General features: G+C 36.7%; 1 protein-coding gene across 1 annotated transcript; it reads left to right on the forward strand.

The window, feature by feature from the left end:
• The first annotated feature begins 6,874 nt into the window (after positions 1 to 6,874).
• LOC117421075 (mitochondria-eating protein-like) lies at positions 6,875 to 20,325 on the forward strand. The gene is made up of 12 exons (XM_034034986.3): positions 6,875 to 7,306; positions 10,015 to 10,120; positions 11,551 to 11,666; positions 11,893 to 12,011; positions 12,602 to 12,697; positions 12,865 to 12,999; positions 15,306 to 15,546; positions 15,908 to 16,066; positions 16,551 to 16,726; positions 17,643 to 17,766; positions 17,892 to 17,966; positions 18,853 to 20,325. The coding sequence occupies exons 1-12, from the start codon at positions 7,220 to 7,222 to the stop codon at positions 18,904 to 18,906; spliced, it is 1,488 nt and encodes a 495-aa protein (XP_033890877.2). The 5' UTR covers positions 6,875 to 7,219; the 3' UTR covers positions 18,907 to 20,325.
• Positions 20,326 to 22,976: the final 2,651 nt, after the last annotated feature.

A 22,976-nucleotide genomic window follows, 5' to 3' on the forward strand; every position in this document is an offset into this window, starting at 1 on the left:
AGCTGTATGAATGGGCAATTGTATGTAAAAATAATGTGTAAAAAATAATGTAATTGTATGTAAAAATAATGTGATATCTTGTAACACTTGTAACTCGCCCTGGATAAGGGCGTCTGCTAAGAAATAAATAATAATAATAATAATTGTACATGTTACCTCTACACCTGGATGAGGCTGTCACAGCACCAAAGACACCGACTCTCATTGCACCTGACTGAAACTGTGCGCGGTCAATGATTTAAAAAAATAATAATTACAAATAACCTTCTTGGATAATCAGTGGCAAGTGAGTTCTCAAATGATTTAAACTCACTTTAGTCCGGTAGACAAAAGAGGGCCTGAATTAAATAAAAGCTTGTGGTACCACCATACCTTTACTTGATAATGGCTTTGGCATTGCCATAATTTAGATTGAATCCTGGGCAAAGATGTCTTTCTCAGTGTCTGACATGTGCATTTTTATTGCAGGCGAAAATGTGGCACTGTCTTACAGTATAATTTTTGTAGTTTAAAAAAAAAAATACTACATTTTATACAGAAGTATACTAATACTTAAAATGGCACAAAAAAATAAGTATTATACATAATATAAATAAGAACACATTAGCCTTGCAAGACAGCAAGATAATATGCACAATGCAAAAAGCTCCATTCTGTAAGTAGAAAACTGAACTATCCTTCCTGTTTTTTTAGAAAATGTCATTCCTTTTAAACTGTTCACAATAATGCATACGCAGCAGTAAAATAAATTCAAGACCTTCATGAATTACAACACATTTACAATATTAGTAGTAATACATGGGCGTGTAAATATAATGGACTAAGATAATTTTATGCAAGGAAAATAGTATTACTTATATACATACTGATGGGCTTAATTGAAGCACAGTGGAATAAAGTGAGTATTTCAACCATAGATAACCCTACAGTTTGGTACTTTTAAGCTCAGCTGTGTGTAGCCATCCATAATCCCCATACATTTAAAGTTGTTTACAATAAATTATCTCTGTAATTAGAATCAAGACTTATCACAAGTTGTGTGTGGAAAAGGCTGACACAGAGCTAATCTCAAAAGTATGCTATACACTGGTACAGTACATGGAAAAGTTGAGGTCAAATACAATTGCCATGGACCAGCCACATTTTATTTTTAAGGGCAGGGTAAAAATACATGTCAGAGTGGCTTTTTAATAAAAATAAAAAAATAAATAAAAAAAAGTTTCAGGGGCAAAGAAGTTAAAACACACAGTATTCCTATTGCCACAAAAAATATAAAATACCCCCCCACACCACACACACATATGTAAACAAACGCGATTGCTGCATACATTCATTTTGAACAAAACCCCTAGTTTGTTTTAAGTGAAAAGTCCCTAGTTAAGTCTTTGGTTGCACTGAGAATTTATTTTATAATCTGGGCATAATATATTTTCCTGGTAACCTGAACCTAAACTACTGCATCAGGTTTCTTATCTGCACAGAAAGTCTTCTTCCTAAAACTTTTAATTTCTTGCGCCGCAGGTGTTGTCTGAAGTTTGCGGCTTTTAAGCTAAACTCTGAAAAGCGTTCCATCCCCACACATACAGAGCTTGTAACGCTCCCATTTCTCTTCAAGGAACAGCTCCCCTCCTGACGAAGAGTTTGGGTTTCGGGATAAAGTGACCATGACTGTTCCACTAAGAACAATGCTGTTTTCCTTTAAAAAAAAATGTCTATGCACTGTATTCAGCTTGTTATAATACAAAATATAAAGATAAAAATTAAAGTACAAAAAAAATATTGATAAAACATTTTGAACTCAATGGTTTTACCCATGATGAACACCCCTTCATTTCCACGCACAATGGCATGCCCATCAACTTTAATAGTAAGGTCACTTGTAGCATTGCTAGTGATCTGGCATGAGGTTAGAAAAACATATTAACTTTCGAACTTGAACAGCAAAACAATAACACCTTATAACTCAAGACTGCCAGTGATTGTCATGCTAACTTCTAATTGTGAAATTAAAGTAAACATATAACTCACCAAATGTTTCTTCATCAAAGATACAGATGACCTAAACAGCAGCAGTGTACCAATATAAAAATCAAACATCTAACAGTGCCTGCAAGTGTCTTAAGTGCATTTCTGTCTATTAAAAAGGCCAAAGAGGCTTCTTGTTGAATTATTTAAACAATGGCGGTATTTAGATCTGCTGGTATTTGGATCCCCAAGGTATTCCATCAAACCAGATTTCAATTGAAAAATAAGATTAGAGAAACAGCAAAACATTACTAATGCAAAATACTAAAGTCAATATATCACATGTATTGAAAATTATTTTTATTTATTCAATGTATTGTTGTCATATAGCGTATTCACTCGAGTAAAAGTCGAGCCCCACATTGTGGGGGCGAGATTTGGGTATCATTTTTTTTTTTTTCTTTTTCATTTGTTATTGAAACAGAGATGGTAACTTCAGGTGTTAGTTTTCCTAAATATATGTATTAGATATCCTGACTGCGTTTGAGTGGCAGATTTGCAAAAATAACAATTTTATAAGCACTTCTACCTAGAACCGCAGTACATGTTTTTTTTGTTTTTTTTGTATAGCCTGCAATAGTATTATTTTAGTATACAAGCCCCACCCCCAGTTCCTTCTTAGTCCACATGGAAGTATGTATTTCAATGAAATGTGGGAGGTGTTGTGGTGTGGCTGTACAACTGTGTCTGTTTTTTACGTGACAGCTCTGGATGTAAACAAACCTGGGATTATTTTTTTTTTATATATAGACAATGGGCAGGGTGCAGGTGCGTGGCTAAGTACTGTATGTGAACTTGCCTCATGCACTGAATGCATGTCTGCCACAGGGCTCCCCTGGGTCCTAAACCCTACGAGGTACAGACAGGGATTGCAGTAACCACACACCGGTCATGACTTTTGCAGACATTAAAGGTTTGCTGACATAAGGGGGTTTTTACTTACGTATTAATCGACACCCCCCCCCCCCCCCCCCCCTCAACTTCAGTATTGTGTTTTGGGGTTAAATTTCTCGATTTATACTCAAGCAAATACGGTAGGTTTATTTGTTTTCCATACCAAGCATGTATAAAATGTAGAGCTGTCAACCCCTTTTACATCATTATTTGTTAAATCACAGTAAAAAAAGAGCAAAATGTTTATGTGAGTTGAAGTCTCTAAAATATGTTATTATAACAAATCACACATAAGACACAGAGCAGGGCTATGGCCAAAACTGAATTTCAGTTTTAAGATTTAAACCGAGATTATGATTGAATCTCCTTGCCATAAAGCAACAATTGCAACGATGATAGCAAATGACATCACTAAATATAAAATATGTCATTATATAAAGCAAATATAACATTAGATATTATTACTATCAACATTTTTTTTAACCACAAATGGTAGTTTCCAAGAGAACAAGTAGAGTAGCCTCTGAAATGTTATGGTCATTCCCAAATAAGAATGAGCCATGGAGTGCTTTGTGTCTGAGGTATTGCTTTATGCTGGGATTATAGGAGTTTTAATTTGCTTATTTTACTGTATTGGAGTTCAGATGCATTAATCATATAATACAATATATTTGACTAAGGAGTAGAAAGAGTATATGTTGCACACAATTTTGGCAGAGAACTCTCAATTAGCCTTCACTTTCACCAAAATCACATTCATAACATTGTTAAATTGTTTAGGTTTTGAAATACCATCTGATATCAGCAAGAAAATAACATACTGTACCGTTTAAAAGTTCCATACTGCACCTAAATGGTACTTATGTAGATGTAACAGATGTCTTGGTCATTTTGATTTACCGGTACATAAATTAACTAAGTACCCTATATTGTGCATTTTTTAACAAGATAACTTTTTTAACAATAGCTAATGTTAATTAGACGTCAATATTATTTAACAGACATCGATTATTATTCATGACAGCGTCTATTGTATTCACTAGAGGAGAATCTTATTTTTGTCCTATTAAAAAAAAAAAGTTATTTAATGTGTAAGTTTGTTAGTGAACTTTGATTAACGTATTTGATATTAGCAAGCAATTCTATTTTGTTCATTATTGTGAATGTTTTGTTTTGCAATGAGAAATTAGACAAATAATAGGTCTACTGTAGTCCTTGTGAATTTAGAGCCCATTTCAATGTGAAAAGCCTCTGCAATCAAGTATGGTATTTGCATTTATACTTTGCAATGTCATTAAATACAGTATACAGTATATTTTGCAATCATTTTTATTTTGTATTTCAAGGCCCATGGAGAATTATACACATACATAACATATAACCTCCATACTCAGTATTATTATTATTATTATTATTATTATTATTATTATTATTATTATTATTATTTATTTCTTAGCAGACGCCCTTATCCAGGGCGACTTACAATCGTAAGCAAATACATTTCAAGTGTTACAATACAAGTAATACAATATAAGCAAGAAATACAATAACTTTTTTTCAAGTGTGACAAACCACAATTCAATAATACAGCAGATAATAGTGATAGTTACATCAGGATATGATTAAATAGTGATAGTTACATCAGGATATGATTAAATACAAAATACTACAGGTTAAACACTTGGCAGATTACAGTATTCTGAAGTACAGGATTAAATGCAGTAAAATAGGGGGCAGATAAGAGCAAAATAAAGCACATTTAAATGAAGGGTGATAGTGTCCCAGGATACAAACAGAGGAGTTCTACAGGTGCTCTTTGAAGAGGTGAGTCTTAAGGAGGCGCCGGAATGTGGTCAGGGACTGGGCAGTCCTGACATCTGTAGGAAGGTCATTCCACCACTGCGGAGCAAGGGTGGAGAAGGAGCGGGCTCTGGAGGCAGGGGAGCGTAGCGGAGGTAGAGCCAGTCTTCTAGTGCAGGCGGAGCGGAGAGGTCGAGTGGGGGTGTAGGGAGAGATGAGGGTCAGGAGGTAGCTGGGTGCAGTCTGGTCAAGGCATCTGTAGGCTAGTACAAGAGTCTTGAACTGGATGCGAGCGGTGATCGGGAGCCAGTGGAGCGAGCGGAGTAGTGGAGTAGCGTGGGCGAAGAGAGGCAGAGAGAACACCAGGCGGGCAGCAGAGTTCTGGATGAGCTGGAGCGGACGGGTGGTGGACGCAGGGAGGCCAGCCAGGAGGGAGTTGCAGTAGTCTAGGTGGGAGAGTACCAGGGCCTGGACCAGGAGCTGGGTAGCGTAGTTGGTGAGGAAAGGTTGGATTCTTCGGATGTTGCTCAGGAAGAATCGGCAAGTGCGTGCCAGAGTGGAGATGTGCTGGGAATAAGAGAGGCAGGGGTCCAGGGTGACTCCAAGGTTCTTAGCGGAGGAAGAGGGAGAGAGTGTGGTAGATTCCAGAGGAACAGAGATAGAGAGATCAGAGGAGGGGGAGGAGGAGGGAAAGAAAAGGAGGTCAGATTTAGAGAGGTTGAGTTTGAGGTGATGCAAGTGCATCCAGGAGGAAATAGCAGACAGAAAGGTAGAGATACGGGAGGAGATGGTGGAGTCAGAGGTGGGGAAGGAGAGGAAAATCTGAGCATCATCAGCATAGAAATGGTATGAGAAACCATAGGATGCGATGAGGGGGCCCAGGGAGCGGGTGTAGAGAGAGAACAGGAGAGGACCTAAGACTGACCCTTGGGGGACTCCAGTTAAGAGAGGGTGAAGTGTGGAGGTTGCTCCACGCCAGGTTACCTGGTAAGTGCGGTTGGAGAGGTAGGAGGAGAACCAGGCCAGAGCAGTGCCAGAGATCCCCAGGTCAGCAAGAGATGATAGTAGAATAGAGTGATCAACAGTGTCAAAGGCAGCAGAGAGGTCGAGGAGAATTAGGACAGAGGAGAGAGAGGCAGCTCGGGCACACTTAAGTGAGTTGGTGACAGACAGGAGGGCAGTTTCAGTGGAGTGAACAGAGCGGAAGCCAGATTGGAGAGGGTCAAGCAGAGAGTGGTTGGACAGGAAAGCAGAGAGCTGGCGGTGTACAGTCCGCTCGAGGGTTTTGGAGAGGAAGGGTAGGAGGGAGACAGGACGGTAGCTCTGGAGGGAGGTGGGGTCGAGGGTAGGTTTTTTGAGGAGGGGAGTGATACATTTGAGTAATATTAAATATTATAAAAAAAAATAATACATGGCCCTATGCTAACTGCTGTTTAAATACAATAGTCTTACATTAGTGTTACACATTTGTGTTCTAATTCCAATAAACTGGCCTACTGAGACACCACACTGCATTAGCCTCAGATCTCATATTTGTAGCATACTAACAAGAAATTAAAATTGTCTTCAATTTAAAGCTATTATTTTGTTTAAAAAAGGGACAAACATATGTATCTATACTTTATGTAACTGATGTTAACATTTCTATAATACTACTTTCTGCATTTCAATTCATTTTCAAAAACATACAGGTATTCATTCAGTAAGTAAACATACAGGTATACTTCCAGTAAGTCAACGATTATTTTATTTTATTTTCCTGCACACAGAAACTTGTTATTGTACAATATTAAATATGGAGGCTACAAACAAGTGCGTGTCTAAATGTCTCGATTTGCTCAGTTTTTACATAGAGTATTCTGTGGGCCAAGCTAATGAATATCACTAACCCATCTAGAACCATTGGTAAGCAAACGGTTCTAAATAATCTTTAGCGCCCAGTGATTCACTTCGTCACATGACCATTCCATACTTCATTCACAACATAATATTTTTAAAAAATAGTAAAATGAACGTAGTAGTGCCCAGTTGAATTGCATATTGAGTGGGGGGCTCAATTACAATTATTTTGATTTGTCATGTGTAACTAAAAGACGTGAAACCCATGTTAGTTTTTTTTAGTAAAATTTCTTAACTGTAACTCATGCTTGCATCACAAAAGCTTGTCCGTCAAAGCTGTATGCACATTGCGAGTTTAACCAGCTTGCAAAATGACACACGTATGTTTACAGGGATGTGTACACTGAATTATTCCTCGGTACTGATACCTTAAATCAACAGGGATTCCACTTCTTAGGAAATCACGTTGCTACAACTAAACTTGTGCTTGGCGTCCGTGGCATCAGAAGAAAGCAAACGTCAAAGTGTGTGTATCCATTCTCCGTATAAATACCGCCCATGCCTGGCAGAACTACTCAGCCAGGATTTAAATCGTGTTCCACGTTGTGGGAGCTGGACGGGCAGTGTGCTTCATCCTGGGTTCTGAAAGGGGAAACTAGCAATGGCTGACACCCTGAGAAGATTAGTCAATACTTCAGCTTATAATGTTTTACAAGAAAAACTTGAAGCCTGGTACAATGACTATCACGTAAGTGACGGAATTGCAGTAATTTCCTTCTTGCAATGAAATAATAACAGTTCAAAGATTTTCATTAGATCGTTTTGAAGTGCCGATTTAAGCATGCCATTGTTAAAATGATTGACATGAACATGAACTGCAGTTACATTTAAATGCAAATATACACAGTACAATACACAAGTTTAAGCGTAATTTCTACGTAATAATAATCATTTTTAGATGGTCAGTTTGGACATTTTTTGTGCGGTAATTATTATACTAGCGCCTCAAGAAGCAAGTTTGTAAAATGATGTCCATGACTTTTGAAAATAAATAATCATAGCCCATTTCATAGCCTATATAAATGTCGAATTAAAATATTAATCTAAAAATAATGACGGTATTAGTAGCTTAGTACTGACAACTAGTTTGCTGAACTAGTTTGCGCTTCTTATTATTACCAACCAATAGCACATCGTTTAAATGCTGCAAAAAAAAAAAAAAAAAAAAAAAAAAAAAAGATTTGTAAAAAAATCTCACAGGGCCTACAACTTAGATAAGGGCGTGTTTTGTTGATTGTATGGATTTCGCGGAATGTTTGGTTACCAAGGACGCTTGTTGTCAAGGAGACTGCAAAACCATTCCTTGTAAAACTTAGACACAGTGCTGTGCGTGGTTATCTAAATTTCATCAGCAGGCACTCGAATACCGAAAACATAATCGCAAGGAATAGATAACCGCTTTTACAAAGTGGCTTGATAAACATTTAGTAGATGTAGACCTTATTTAATAATCAATATGTGTTATCTTATCATGAATGTATTAATCATTATGATTTCACCATTATATGTGACAGAAGGTGTAAACACAAAGAAGCAGTTCTTTGAGGAACCGGGTTCTTGTGCACAGGGGCCAGTTTTTCTCGAATGCTTTATTTGACAATATATTGGAATAAATTGTAGACTATTTCTTACAAATTATGTATTTCAAATAAAGTTATAGACTCGTTTTAAAATCGTACACAAAATTAATCCAAATGTTATTCCCAGCGGCTCCTTTTGTAATCAGGAGTCAGAAACCGGCAAGCATCTATTATTTAAAGAGATGTGTAGCTTTACTAGAACTAAAACATCCGTTGAAGTAAAACTGAAAGACTGGCATAATATTATGAAAGTAGCACTCACAGGTAGTGGGAATTTATTTTGAATCTATTCATTTTAATAGCAAAGCATTATATTCATAAATCAAAATTTTCTAAAAATATCCTAAACGGTTTATGTTCTAAGCAAAAATGTGCACATTATATGGAATCCCTAGTCGATATATATATATATATATATATATATATATATATATATATATATATATATGTGTGTGTGTGTGTGTGTGTGTGTGTGTGTGTGTGTGTGTGTGTGTGTGTGTGAGAGAGAGTGTGTGTGTGAAACAATTATGATGTTAATTTTTCTAAAGACCCCTCTAGTATGTAGTATTTGTGTGTTCTGTGTATATTTGTTCTCTTGTTCAGTGTATTGGAATTATTTGTGATAACTGTAATCTGTTAATGTTGCCATTGCCTGATTTGATTGTATTATACTGAATATTTAAAAAAAAAAAAAACAAAAAAAAAAACAACCACCACCAGTTCTGTGCATTGTGACAGGTTCTAACAGCAAGCCTCATGATGACAGCTCACTTTGAGTGGCGGAAGGCTGCAGTTTATTTCATATTTGCACCTTTTATTATATAGAGCCTGCATAATTCAAATTAAATGTCCTTATGGAAATAGTCAGCAGTAATTTATGCAGTAATTTGGGCACATACTTTTTGTAGTACTAATGCAAAGATATTACATTTTATGTAAGAGCTTAATAAATTATTAAATAAACTATATGTCTGTACAGTATACTCTTATGTTACTCATATGTTTAAATGAATAGGTATCCACAATATTACATGAATTAAATTGTGAATTTTTTGTTCTATATTATACTTGCCATTATACTACAATATACTTTATGTACTCTGCTTATTCCATAATCATGTTTAACTGTACCTTCTGGCAGTGTTGTCCTCAACTCCATGTCGTGCAGGTTATGATTATTGGAGCGCACCCAGTGCATGCTCTCCATTCTGAAAATCTATACACAGTAGCTTTGTGTGCAACTCCCACGTGAAGGTGTACAAGGAAATCACTTTCAGTTGATATCAAGGAAACAAGCAGCTGAGACACAAACCATTTTGGCTGCATTTCCTGCTCTTATCTGGGATTTGGGATTGGTGGGTAACCTGGCTGCAAGACCAGGAAGTTGTGTTCTTGAGCGGACACACTTCCTTCAGGACCAGAGCTTAACTAATGTCCCAGCATGACGTTAGAGCACACAACAGGGTGTTCCCCCATACACTGGCTAAATCCCAATACAGGCCAATAAAGATCTGGCTGAACTAAATCCCCCTATTAATTCTCAAACAAGCCTTCAGTATCCCTAACCCTATACATCTCGGTGCATTTATCCAGCATATATATCAAATAGTACAACAGAGAATGTATTATAGATTTCAATATTATGTATTATACAGGAGCAATATGTCTCATTTATCAATAGCAACCCCTGAACGTTTTTTTTTTTTTTTAAGATGTGTGATGCCAGTAAACATATCCTCTTGCTGATAAACCCTGTCTTGTATTAAATAATTGCCATGCTTGTTGGAAGAGTATTATCACAATTACTTTTCAACAGCTCAAATCATGTGACCAAAACTTGAACCGGTGCTGTGAACTTGTGGAACTGACCTCAAAGGTTCAAGGACAGCTTTTCACAATCTTGAGTCTCACAGCAAAAGAAGGTATGGGTTTCAAAATGTTCCTTTTCCACATAATGCAAGTACAGTAAAGACATCGAAAGCCCTCAAGTAGACAGGACTGTTGGTTACAAAAATATAGTCACCTAGTCTAAATGTTGTGTGCAAGTGAATTACCAATCACACTGCCATGAGCTGTCCACACCAAGAAGATATGCCTCACCACTTTCTCTCCACCACGGTAACCTTATCTGTAAAACCGGCAATGTAATCTCCCACAAATGATTATCAAAAAAACTAAATTATTATTAGACACCAGTTGACGATGCTTATCTAAACTGACAATGTATAATGCATTTACAAAAGTAATTTAAGTTGATAATATCTTTCTATTTTATTTTGTTTTGAACAGCACTTTATGTTACATAGCACATATTTGTCAATAATCTTTGGATACTTAGTAAAACTATTTGAGAGACATTTTGACTTAAGTTTCGTTTAGTATTACAATATACTGTACCATTGTGTGTTTATATTTCTGGGTGTATGTTTGGTTAGTACAGTGTAATTATTTTGGAAAACTTGTTTTTTCAAATTAGATTTTTTGTAACGAAAGTATATTTATAGAGCGAGTATCAAAACGTTTAAGGTTTAAGTGTGTTTGATTGTCCATGTTCAAAGCTGCAAGTGAAAAATGTCAAGGACTTCATATGGGTCCTGGTACATGAAAGATTACTCTGCTTATCAATAGCAAAAACACATAAGCCTATGTGTTCTAGCAGCACTAATTACACACTTTTGTTAATCGTAATGTGACAACGTATTAAAATGTGCCAATTTCTTTTTTTTCTTTTACAAAATATATAATATAGATAATCAAAAAAAAAAAAAATCTATTACAGGAATTACTGTAATTTTGAAAAAGAATCACTGTTCATTAGTACCAATGATAAAATTAACCCCTTCTTTATACGGATAAGCCCCAATACCGTACAGGTTTGATGGGTATCAACACACTGGTGTTTAAAGTGAAGGGACTCTCTTCTTAATACCAAGCAACTGGCATGAAAGGACAGTGCATTCAGTCACCCAGCAATCCAGAACATCTGCCAAACTATTTGGGATGTAATCATCTGGCAAATCTATAAACCCTGTGGGTTATTACATACCTTTGAAGGCAATTGTTTATTAAAATATGCCTTTTCTTTGTGTTATATATTTATCGCATCGGATTTCTGAGAATGGTTGGTTAATTATGCTAATAAACACTTAATTAGATGCATTTGGTCAACTCGTTATGTCGTTCAACATGTCAATAAAATACCGACATTTCATTAATGATAAAGGAAAAATGTACCTGTAACAACCAACTGACACTACCAAATCAGGAGTAAATGAAATTACATTACAACTAGTTTTGACATAAGAACCTTGTATATAATAATGCACATAACATATATAACATTCTATTTCAGGTGGCCAGTATGCAGGAGTCGATACCCTTAAATCCCGTTTCTTGCCATGGTTGGGGTCTTCTTTATTCATTACTTCTTCAGGAGTGACCACTGATACCAGCCTAAATCTGATACAGGTAACCCACATGCCCTCTGGTCAACTTCAGCTAGAAACACTCCCTTATGATAATTATTTTACCATTATTTGTGTACCACATTTTATTTGTAGAGTGCCAGACTGTTACATGTTCCCTGTAATGACTGGTTACTATCTTCCAAAAAACAATTATACAGTGATTGTTTACTAGTGCTTTTTCTCTATGTATTAAACTTACAAATTACAGAGATGTATTTCATTTTTAGGAATCCATGGAGAAAGAAAAGAAGATCAGAGCGCTCTCTGATTCCCATGAACAAGAAATGCAGAAGGTGGAGACACAGCTGAGTGCTGCACGTTTGCAACTGGACACAATAAAACAAGAGTAAGGGTATTTGCTGCGATTGAACCAGAGATACTGCACACTAAGCACACCGAAGAGCCTGATTATTCCCCAGACAGTGGTCTGTTGGCCATGCTGGCTTTCACAAATGGAGCTCCCACACTGTGCAAGCTCACATGTAGTCTTTCTAATAAAATGGCAGATCAGTGTATACTTGTGTGTGTGTGTGTATATATATATATGTATATATATGCATATTGTGCATTGTGAAGATCTTTTATGTAACATTGTGTAATCAAAGGAATGCAAAAGTCTACTGGAAGCCATAATAGTAGTACAGTATTTCATGTTAGATTTCGAAATGACAAAGTATGTTATGGTATGTTAACATAACATCATTCGACTTTATGAAGCAAAATTAGTTCATTCATAGGGTGATGCAAAACACGTTTGTATTTTTTGTCACCTTTCCAGGACCATTTTTTGACATGGCCTTAGAAACGGTTTTGTTTACTTTATTGTAATTCATAACAGTATGGGGTTACCATACTGTGGTTTTATACAAGGCGTCTACACATTATTCTCTTTAACCGTGTATATTTTCCTATGACCACATGTTTCTTTTGTTGTAGATTAGCAGATGCTGACCTTGAACTTAATGACACGAAGAACAGATCTGCAACAACACTTCTAGCCTCAGAGGAAGAAATCCTTCAGCTGAAGGCTGAGTAAGTACAGTTCTTATACTGTATTGGAAAAATTGATGCATACCTCAATGCATTAATAATGTACTGTACCTACACCAACATCCAGGAAGCAACATGCAGTTCATAATGGATCTAGATGATTAGCTGCCCCATAGTCTTGTTGAGCCGCTTCGTCTTGTGTGTTGCAGTCTGAGGGCTTCCCGTGATCAGACTGATATGTACAAGAGGAAGCTGGATGTTCTGGATGACTTTGAGAGGCAGATACGAATGCTAAAGGATGAAGTGTCCTACCTGACTGCAGAGAAATCCTTACTTCAGGACAGGTAAGCATCAAAGCCTCATCTCACAGGACTGTATCTTAGGGAAATTATATTACAGTACTAACTGGCAAAAGACTCAACGTCTCTGAGAAAATATCCTTTGAAGACACAGAACACAGTAGGCTAAATAATGAAAATCAACATCAGGACTGAGCCTGAGGCCAAATAATTTATCCTGTCCTACATGTATCTAGAACGCCTGTTATGTGACCTTTATTACAATGATCACTAGCACCACCTGCATCTTAACATTTTAGTTACTACAGTCTTTGATATAACTACATTAAACTTGACTGTTTAATTAAGTATTTTTAAATTAGTCAACATACAGTGCCTTGCGAAAGTATTCGGCCCCCTTGAACTTTGCGACCTTTTGCCACATTTCAGGCTTCAAACATAAAGATATGAAACTGTAATTTTTTGTGAAGAATCAACAACAAGTGGGACACAATCATGAAGTGGAACGAAATTTATTGGATATTTCAAACTTTTTTAACAAATAAAAAACTGAAAAATTGGGCGTGCAAAATTATTCAGCCCCTTTACTTTCAGTGCAGCAAACTCTCTCCAGAAGTTCAGTGAGGATCTCTGAATGATCCAATGTTGACCTAAATGACTAATGATGATAAATAGAATCCACCTGTGTGTAATCAAGTCTCCGTATAAATGCACCTGCACTGTGATAGTCTCAGAGGTCCGTTTAAAGCGCAGAGAGCATCATGAAGAACAAGGAACATACCAGGCAGGTCCGAGATACTGTTGTGGAGAAGTTTAAAGCCGGATTTGGATACAAAAAGATTTCCCAAGCTTTAAACATCCCAAGGAGCACTGTGCAAGCGATAATATTGAAATGGAAGGAGTATCAGACCACTGCAAATCTACCAAGACCTGGCCGTCCCTCTAAACTTTCAGCTCATACAAGGAGAAGACTGATCAGAGATGCAGCCAAGAGGCCCATGATCACTCTGGATGAACTGCAGAGATCTACAGCTGAGGTGGGAGACTCTGTCCATAGGACAACAATCAGTCGTATACTGCACAAATCTGGCCTTTATGGAAGAGTGGCAAGAAGAAAGCCATTTCTTAAAGATATCCATAAAAAGTGTCGTTTACAGTTTGCCACAAGCCACCTGGGAGACACACCAAACATGTGGAAGAAGGTGCTCTGGTCAGATGAAACCAAAATCGAACTTTTTGGCAACAATGCAAAACGTTATGTTTGGCGTAAAAGCAACACAGCTCATCACCCTGAACACACCATCCCCACTGTCAAACATGGTGGTGGCAGCATCATGGTTTGGGCCTGCTTTTCTTCAGCAGGGACAGGGAAGATGGTTAAAATTGATGGGAAGATGGATGGAGCCAAACACAGGACCATTCTGGAAGAAAACCTGATGGAGTCTGCAAAAGACCTGAGACTGGGACGGAGATTTGTCTTCCAACAAGACAATGATCCAAAACATAAAGCAAAATCTACAATGGAATGGTTCACAAATAAACATATCCAGGTGTTAGAATGGCCAAGTCAAAGTCCAGACCTGAATCCAATCGAGAATCTGTGGAAAGAACTGAAAACTGCTGTTCACAAATGCTCTCCATCCAACCTCACTGAGCTCGAGCTGTTTTGCAAGGAGGAATGGGCAAAAATTTCAGTCTCTCGATGTGCAAAACTGATAGAGACATACCCCAAGCGACTTACAGCTGTAATCGCAGCAAAAGGTGGCGCTACAAAGTATTAACTTAAGGGGGCTGAATAATTTTGCACGCCCAATTTTTCAGTTTTTTATTTGTTAAAAAAGTTTGAAATATCCAATAAATTTCGTTCCACTTCATGATTGTGTCCCACTTGTTGTTGATTCTTCACAAAAAATTACAGTTTCATATCTTTATGTTTGAAGCCTGAAATGTGGCAAAAGGTCGCAAAGTTCAAGGGGGCCGAATACTTTCGCAAGGCACTGTATGAAAGTATAAAGACTATATCAATTTTATATCAAGGTTATATGTTAGACACTTGATATATTTTAAATATATTCTAAACATGAATATATCATGTAGTTGTGTAAAATATGTCTGAAGAATATAACATATATCTCAAATTCATATAGCAGGGCAAACAAATCAATTCTAACTCTAACTGATCAATAATCAAATACATTTGTGGCATATTTCATGCAATCATTTTTCCATATTAATGTAGTGGTCCCCTTACTTCAGGGATTGAGATAGTCATACCAAGGGCAATGCTGTCTTTTTTTGTACTTACCCTCATTTCATTGTTAGAGCTTCATGAATCTGTATCTCTATTGTAGAATCACAAGAAGCAGGTCTTCAAGCCCCCTTCCTCGACACAGTCGCTCCCCCAGCCCTCTCCCATTCTTGAGAAGTGACTCCCCGACTCGAGCCCAGCTCACCAACTCCTCGCGACACTCACGGCTGGTAACACGATTCACTGACATTTACGCTAACGAGCGTCTGGACACCCAGAACCTCCTGAGCCGCTACATCGACAACCTTGAGATGGTGCAGAGGATAATATTTATTTCCACCGTGGTAAGCTTCATTGAAAACTGAGAAAGCAATTATTATTCGCAACTTTTCTTTTAATGTTGCTTCTGTTTACTTCTTTGATAGATGGTTCTCACACGATGTTTGCATTGCTCAGGAAACGTATTGCTTTATGAAACTACAGAATGTAAAATAAAATAAAATACAAAAGCACTTTTTTTTTAGCAAGAAACATACAGTACGTTTATCTAAAAAATAGAGCTTTTCCACTTCAATCTGTGATATTTGAAATAACAAACCATTTTCTCCATAATGATACCGTAAGACCAACCTTTATTTCCTAGTACTATTTTCACTTTTTCTTCACAACTATGTCAATATACTTTTTCCTCTTCTCTGAATTCAGGAGTCTTTCCACGCTGCTAAGATGGCCTTCAGGCAGTTCAAGCTGCGGGTCAGAAAGACTCTTTCTCCCACTCATATTGGACAAGCGAGCTTGGATGATACCGTGCTGGACTACATTGTTCGCAACCTGGATCTGTACGATGTTCAGTCAAGTGTCAATGTATGTGCTAACATGAAATCGGCTGTTAGTTGTCCTTTGTTAATAAATTACAGGTCAAACAATGATCCAACTCTTGCTGTGCAAAATGAGCACAGATAGTCAACACAATATATTTTGTACAATTAAAGGTTTGTTCCTGTCCAACAAGCATTTTGCGACAAACACCTGCGTTTCTATAAAAAATATCCACTTGTAAATACTGTGTTGGTAGAGTCTAGATTTTAGAAAAGCATGTGTATTGATCAGAACATTGTGCAGGGAGTTATGTCGGGGGCATTTTCACACTCGATCTTCATACACTCAATCATAAGATCTTAGGCAATAATAAAAGGAAATCTGTTATATTAGACAAACATTTAAGACAGCTTTGTCCTATGCTTTTTGTATTATGAGTGAGTACTTCCAAATAAAGTGGACACATCCTGTGTGTGTACGATACAGCTACAGCGAGACTTACTGAACAAAGATCCTTGTTTTTCTCTAGGATGTGATCCGTGCCATGAACGTGAATCCCAAGATCTCCTTCCCACCGGAGATAGATTTCATCATGATCAGCAGCTTTATCCGTGAGATGTGTCGCCTGGCCTTTGCAATGCAGACCCTGGAGCCACCATTGGACCTTGCATTCACAACTGATGGAGAACTCTACAGTGAGAGCAAGTAAGTTGACAGAGCGACCAAACACCCATTGTTTCTGTAGGGAACACATATCTGAGGGTATCGCTTGATAGGTGACAAACTTACTTCTGAGCCAGACTACCATAGGTGTGTGATTCCTTGATGTAGTGGTAACCCTGATAGGGACCATCCTGCTTTTTACCTGCACTCATCACAGAAGACCAGGGGTAGCGGCCATATTTCACTGTCTTTGTATCTACCCCAAAAAAGCTTAAATAGACAAATATTCAAAATCTTTTACAGTAGAGATTATTACTGGTACCTATGGGGTGGCATAACCAAAGGGTTTGGTGTGAGTAAGAGGCAGTTACGTGATGACCACTAAGCCGATTAGCCAATGTGGGCCAATGTTGTTTCAGTAAAAACCAATATATAGTTTCACTGGTCTTTAAGTTCATATAACTTATTTTGATTGAATCATTTCAAGGGCACATAGACCTTTTTATTTTATTGTTGCATGTTCCCATGTGTTGCTACAGCTGTTTACGTAAGGTGTGTGTATTGTTTTAATTTTTATTTTTTTACATTTTTACCACTTTTTAAATTACATTCCCTGCCTCCCCTGCCTCAAGATGGCTTCCCATGTACCTGCATGGACCTCTGAGAACTACATTTCCCATCATCCTCCTGCTCACATATGTAACAGAGATGGATTTACCAGTGAGCAGGAGGATGATGTCAAATGTAGTTCTGAGAGGTCCATGCAGGTACATGGGAAGCCATCTTGAGGCAGGGAATGCAATTTAAAAGTTTAAAAGTGGTCAAAATGTAAAACCAAAAAAATGAAAACTATACACACCTTATGTAAACAGTTGTAGCAACACATGGGAACATGTAACACAATAAAATAAAAAGGTCCTTATGTGCCCTTTAAGGAACATCCTTTTTTTTTCTCCAGGTATCGACGCAGCTATGACTCTGAGTTCACTGCTCCTCTGGTAGCATACCATGTGTGGCCAGCTCTGATGGAGGGAGATAATGTGATTGTTAAGGGAGAGGCTTTCACTAAGAGGGGAGCTCTGGTAAGTTATGATGTCACATCTGAATATTTGTTCAGCGCTGAAGGAACATATGACTGTCCAAATACAGTTTTTAGGAAATACAAATAATAATGATATTAATAAAAATAACAACATGTTATCTGCAGTGGTCACCAAGGAGAAGCAGGAGCAGAAGCTGCAGCCCCAATTGTTCCAGAGGTAGCAGTCCGTCTCGTGCATTGGTAAGTCAGCATCGCAGCACATTTGCTGAGATGGCCAGCGTTAGGACATTCTTTGCTTTTTGATTTTTAATTTATGTTTTGTGAGAGTGTTCACCAGGGCAGCAGTGTGGAGTAGTGGTTAGGGCTCTGGACTCTTGACCGGATGGTTGTGGGTTCAATCCCAGGTCGGGGGACACTGCTGCTGTACCCTTCAGCAAGGTACTTTAACTAGATTGCTCCAGTTAAAAACCCAACTGTATGAATGGGTAATTGTATGTACAAATAATGTGTAAAAAAATAATGAAATTGTATGTAAAAATAATGTGATACCTATGTGGTAACAATTGTAAGTCACCCTGGATAAGGGCGTCTGCTAAGAAATTAATAATAATAATAATAATAATAAATAATTAATGTATCTGTTTTCATCACAAACATGCATCTGTTTTGATGACTAGCATATTGAGGGGAGCCCATGAACTTGTGATGGGGTGATCAGTAATAATATAAACCCCTGCCATAACACTGCCAGGCTTTTCCTCAATGATTGCCCAATAAAGTTTCGATTAAAAATGTTCAGAAAAGTCTGTTCTCCGGAATGTCCCAAAGAGTCATCACTTTCTTGTAACACCAGTAATTTGTACATTCATGGATAAAGAAGCACCAACCAAATGAGCGCCTATTATCAATCCTCTATCAATCTGTTAGATCTGCTGCCTTACCCATCGTAAGTGAAACTGACTTGCAAAAGAGAGATGCAGCTTTGATATATAAAAATATGTCAGGCATGTATAGCAAATGAATCAGTCATGTGAGGGACCATCCTCTGTATTTTTCATAGAACTGTTGAATTCCATGCCTCTCAGTTTCAGCCTGTCCTGAACCCTCCCTGCTTTGTCTCCTGCAGGCATCCACAAGCCGTAGTTCATCTCCCAGCCGCCTTTCTCCCAGCCGCCTTTAACTGCAGACAGGAAGGCAGGGAAAGACTTCAAGGCAGCAGATCGCCTTAACAGTACCTCAACTCAAAATGTGAACACCAATATCTACGCATTTCAAAAAAGAAAAAAAACAAAACTTGTTGGAAATGTTTATTTGATATATATTTTTTGTATTATCTGTTTAACATTTTATGCCAACTACATAGTCAGCCTAAAACCCTTTTCCAGGTTACTATTGTAAGATTCTTGTTTTTGTCATTCTCATCTTGTTAATTTAGAAGAGCTGCATTTCCCTGCACTCAGGTAATCATGTGGTTTTTTATAGGAGTTAATTGTTTCATCCGTGCACCATAAACATGTCCTGTTTTTAACACGTTCCAGGAATATGCAGGTGCAGACTGACTCGTGCAATGTGTAATACTCTTTTTTTACAGTATTAAGCGTGTTCCTGTGTGCTATATGTGCATATCTGTTTTTTTTTTTTAAGTAGTTACAAGTAACAAAAAGGCTATCCTGCACATTAGCACTTTCAAAAGCAATTGCCTCAGTTTGAATTGCTGTATTTGACCACAATCAAAAATGAGTAAGTAATTTCTCTCAAACAATTAAGGTAACTAGATGAAATGGTGTCTTTTTCTTGACATTTTTATGTTGTTTTGGAAATACTGACAAATGCATAAACGCATTAGACTACTTGACTTAAAGGTTTGTCAGAAGCATGGATTCGTTGTTTGGCTAAAATCTTAGCAGCAGCTTAAAGAAAAGACAAGCCTGGGCAGTAATACATCAATAGCAGTATAAAACAAACACATCTGTTCAATATACGTTTAGTTTGGAATCTGAAACAGATATACAACACAGCAAGTTTTAAATCCATTTTCATTCAAAAAACATCAATAGATTCTTAGTGGTGCATTATACCACAAAGTTTTTATATCTGAATGTTGTCAGTATTACCATTTTTTAATATTTTTTTAGGTGTCTGATGATAAGCATACTGTATATTAACCTTACAAATTGTTGCGAATGTATTTGATTTAGGTGCTGGTGTTTGATGGTTATATGGATAAATCACATTGTTGCAGCTTGCATTGTTCTCAACACTTGAACTCCACAACTCAGTGGCACATACGACGTGTATGCTTATTTTTTCAAGCTGAATTCTTGAGCTAGGGGTTTTATTACAGTACATTACTTGCATGACACACATCTGCTCAGAAATTTAGCAAATTACACAAACCTTCTCTGTGTTGAAAGGGATCATGGCAAATGCTGGTAAATTAATTCTAGCTATAGCTTCACTTGTGTGTTTTCTACTTATGTCTCAACGTTTTATTACTATATGTGTGATATGTATTTTTGAATAATGTTTTTTAAAATAATTTGTGTACTTTTGTATTATGATTAACATTAAATTACTAAAAGCAAGATTGATATGAAAACTGATTTTTGTTTTTTAAATACCATAATACATTAACATGGCATGAATGACCCAAGATTAAAAATGTGTTGTCTCTGTTGTAAGGTATTTGCTGAGTAGGTATTATCAGAATAACATTAGTCACGGTAACTCTCTGATATGAATTAGAAACCCTTTTAGCTCCAGGGCTAGAACCACTTTGGATAGAGGAATGTTTATGCCCACCAGAGTTAATACAATAATAACATGTTGGGGACACTTTCCTGTTCATATGGAGGATGATTTGGATAAAGAGGCCTTTACTGTACAATAATAACATGTCTTAATGTTATTATTGAGTGTGTGTGGTGTTTAAAACCAAAGTCAAATTACACTGAACATTTCTGAATCTTTAACCGGACAATGTTAACCACAGGTCAGGGTTTTTCAGCAAATGTGTTCCCCAAACTAAATATCTGTAGATGTTCCATAAAAAAACACAAAAATGAATGTTGTTTTTAGTGATGGGTGATGTAACCAGTGCACTGTTGTGTTGCACTGCCAGATATCTTGAGCATTCCGTAACCCCAAGATATTTTATAATACATTTTTTTCCCCATTCGATGATGTGTATTATAGGAACAAACAGTAGATGGCAGCATATAATACAATATAAGCATAACCAGCAAATCACTAACCACATTATAACCAAACTTACACGAAACAGGTAAGCAGTAATTAAAGATATATGTCAAATGATGTAATCGCCAAAAACCATTTCACAATTGTGAGATTTACATTTTTGGATACTTGAGCCAATTGTCTGTTAGTTATTTGTGGACTCTCTGTAATTTACTAGAAGACTTGTATTTTAAGGTTTATTTTAAAGAAATATTTAAAAACTAGCCAAATGTGGTTAACTAATAAATACTGTGGACTAACTCCACCCAACACTTATTTCAGATTTATAGAACTGGAGATCTCAAGCTTGGCCTAATGTTAACTGTTTCAAGACCTCTGCTCTTAGGAAGTCACACTCCCTTACTTCATATTTAGTGGTCGTTGTTTGTTTTGTTTTGTTTTGTTTTTTTGGTAGCACCATATATATACTGACCTTAATTTTTTCCCCTAACTTCAGTTTTTTTGCCTTTTGACTGGTCTGTGTCTAGGAATGTGCAGCTCAACATCTCATGTAATTGCACTCATTTAATAATTGTATAATTGCACTACATTAATTGGCTGCAAAATAACAAATTAATCACAGGTATTGTGTAAAAAAAACAGTAAGGTATAGTATGCATTTAATACATACAGTATATAGCTTTACATTTTCTACAAATACTTTCAGTATGATGGGAATACAGCGTATTATGTTACTGACATCATGTAGTTCTATCAAGTCATGAAATCTTTTCAAAGCTTTAAGCTTTGTTCACAACAGCTTACCATTGCATTACATGTCATATCCTACTCGACTGAGGCTTCGTCAGACAGGTTTATCTATAAAGCCTTTATAAATAAACACATTGCCTAAAATGGTACATATAACTTACATAGACTGTTCAACTGCTGTGCTTGTTTTGTTAAAACCTGTATTATTCAATGGTCATTAAACAATATGATGTCAAGCACAGCGCACCATGAAATACAACTTTTCCACACAAGAGGGCAATATTGTTTCACAAATAAGAAGACAGACAGCACAAGATTATTGTGCCAGGGATAGCCAGCCAGTTGAAGGATATTAATTGAAGTCTTACAAACAGAAACATATTACAAGCTTGTGTTTTTCAAGTTGTTTCTAGTTATGTGTCCAATCCCATTTATCTTAAACTTACAAAGCCTGAAGCTTTTCATTAAAAACACACGCAAATAATTATCAACAGATTTGTATTGATTAAAATGTTGCATACAACATACTATAGACTACATATCAAACAAAAACAAAACAAAACAAAAACATCTATTAAATGCTGCTGGTTTTTTTTACAGTAGTGATAACAAAACACTCTCTGATTAGGACCTGTGTTGAGATCTTGGTAACCAGTGTTGTTACCCGTGTGTGTAGTTGGACTCATGCCTCACTTTTAAACACTTAAGTGTAGTAAGTTGTGCAGGTTTAACCTTAGCTTCCCATTAGCCAGAGAAATTAACAATGGGAAAAACACACAGCAAAAATAAAGTAATGGTCAGCAAATAGAAAATGTATTCCAACTTGTTACCCTTTTGTACTGCATTAAAATACACACATGACAATTCAGAACAATGAGCTGAAATACAATTTGCTAGGACATTGGTGTTTCAGCACTTTGTAACTTTACAGAAAGACTAGTCTGTAATAGCTAACTAAATTAAACAGTTTCAGTGTATTTTACTACAAATAAAAAATGGCATAGAAATTCATATTCGCATATTAGATTTGTAATGGTTTGTGGTTTTGAGTGGAGTAATTATTCCTGTACTACTAAAGCAGTCTGCAGTTTTGAATGGAGTTAAACAAAACCAATTAACTATTAATTTAAAAAAAAAAAAAACGGTGTTGTAACACCTCTTTTTCAGAAAAAAAGAATTTGACGCCACATGTTGCTTTAAACTATTATGAGTTTCAAAAAGTCACCAGGGTGTGATGACTGAAACCAAAAATGATCCAAAGTGAATCTAAACAACAAGAAGATACTTTAGTAAAGATAGCTC

Source organism: Acipenser ruthenus, chromosome 1, assembly GCF_902713425.1.
Source record: "Acipenser ruthenus chromosome 1, fAciRut3.2 maternal haplotype, whole genome shotgun sequence".
Taxonomy (NCBI): domain Eukaryota; kingdom Metazoa; phylum Chordata; class Actinopteri; order Acipenseriformes; family Acipenseridae; genus Acipenser; species Acipenser ruthenus.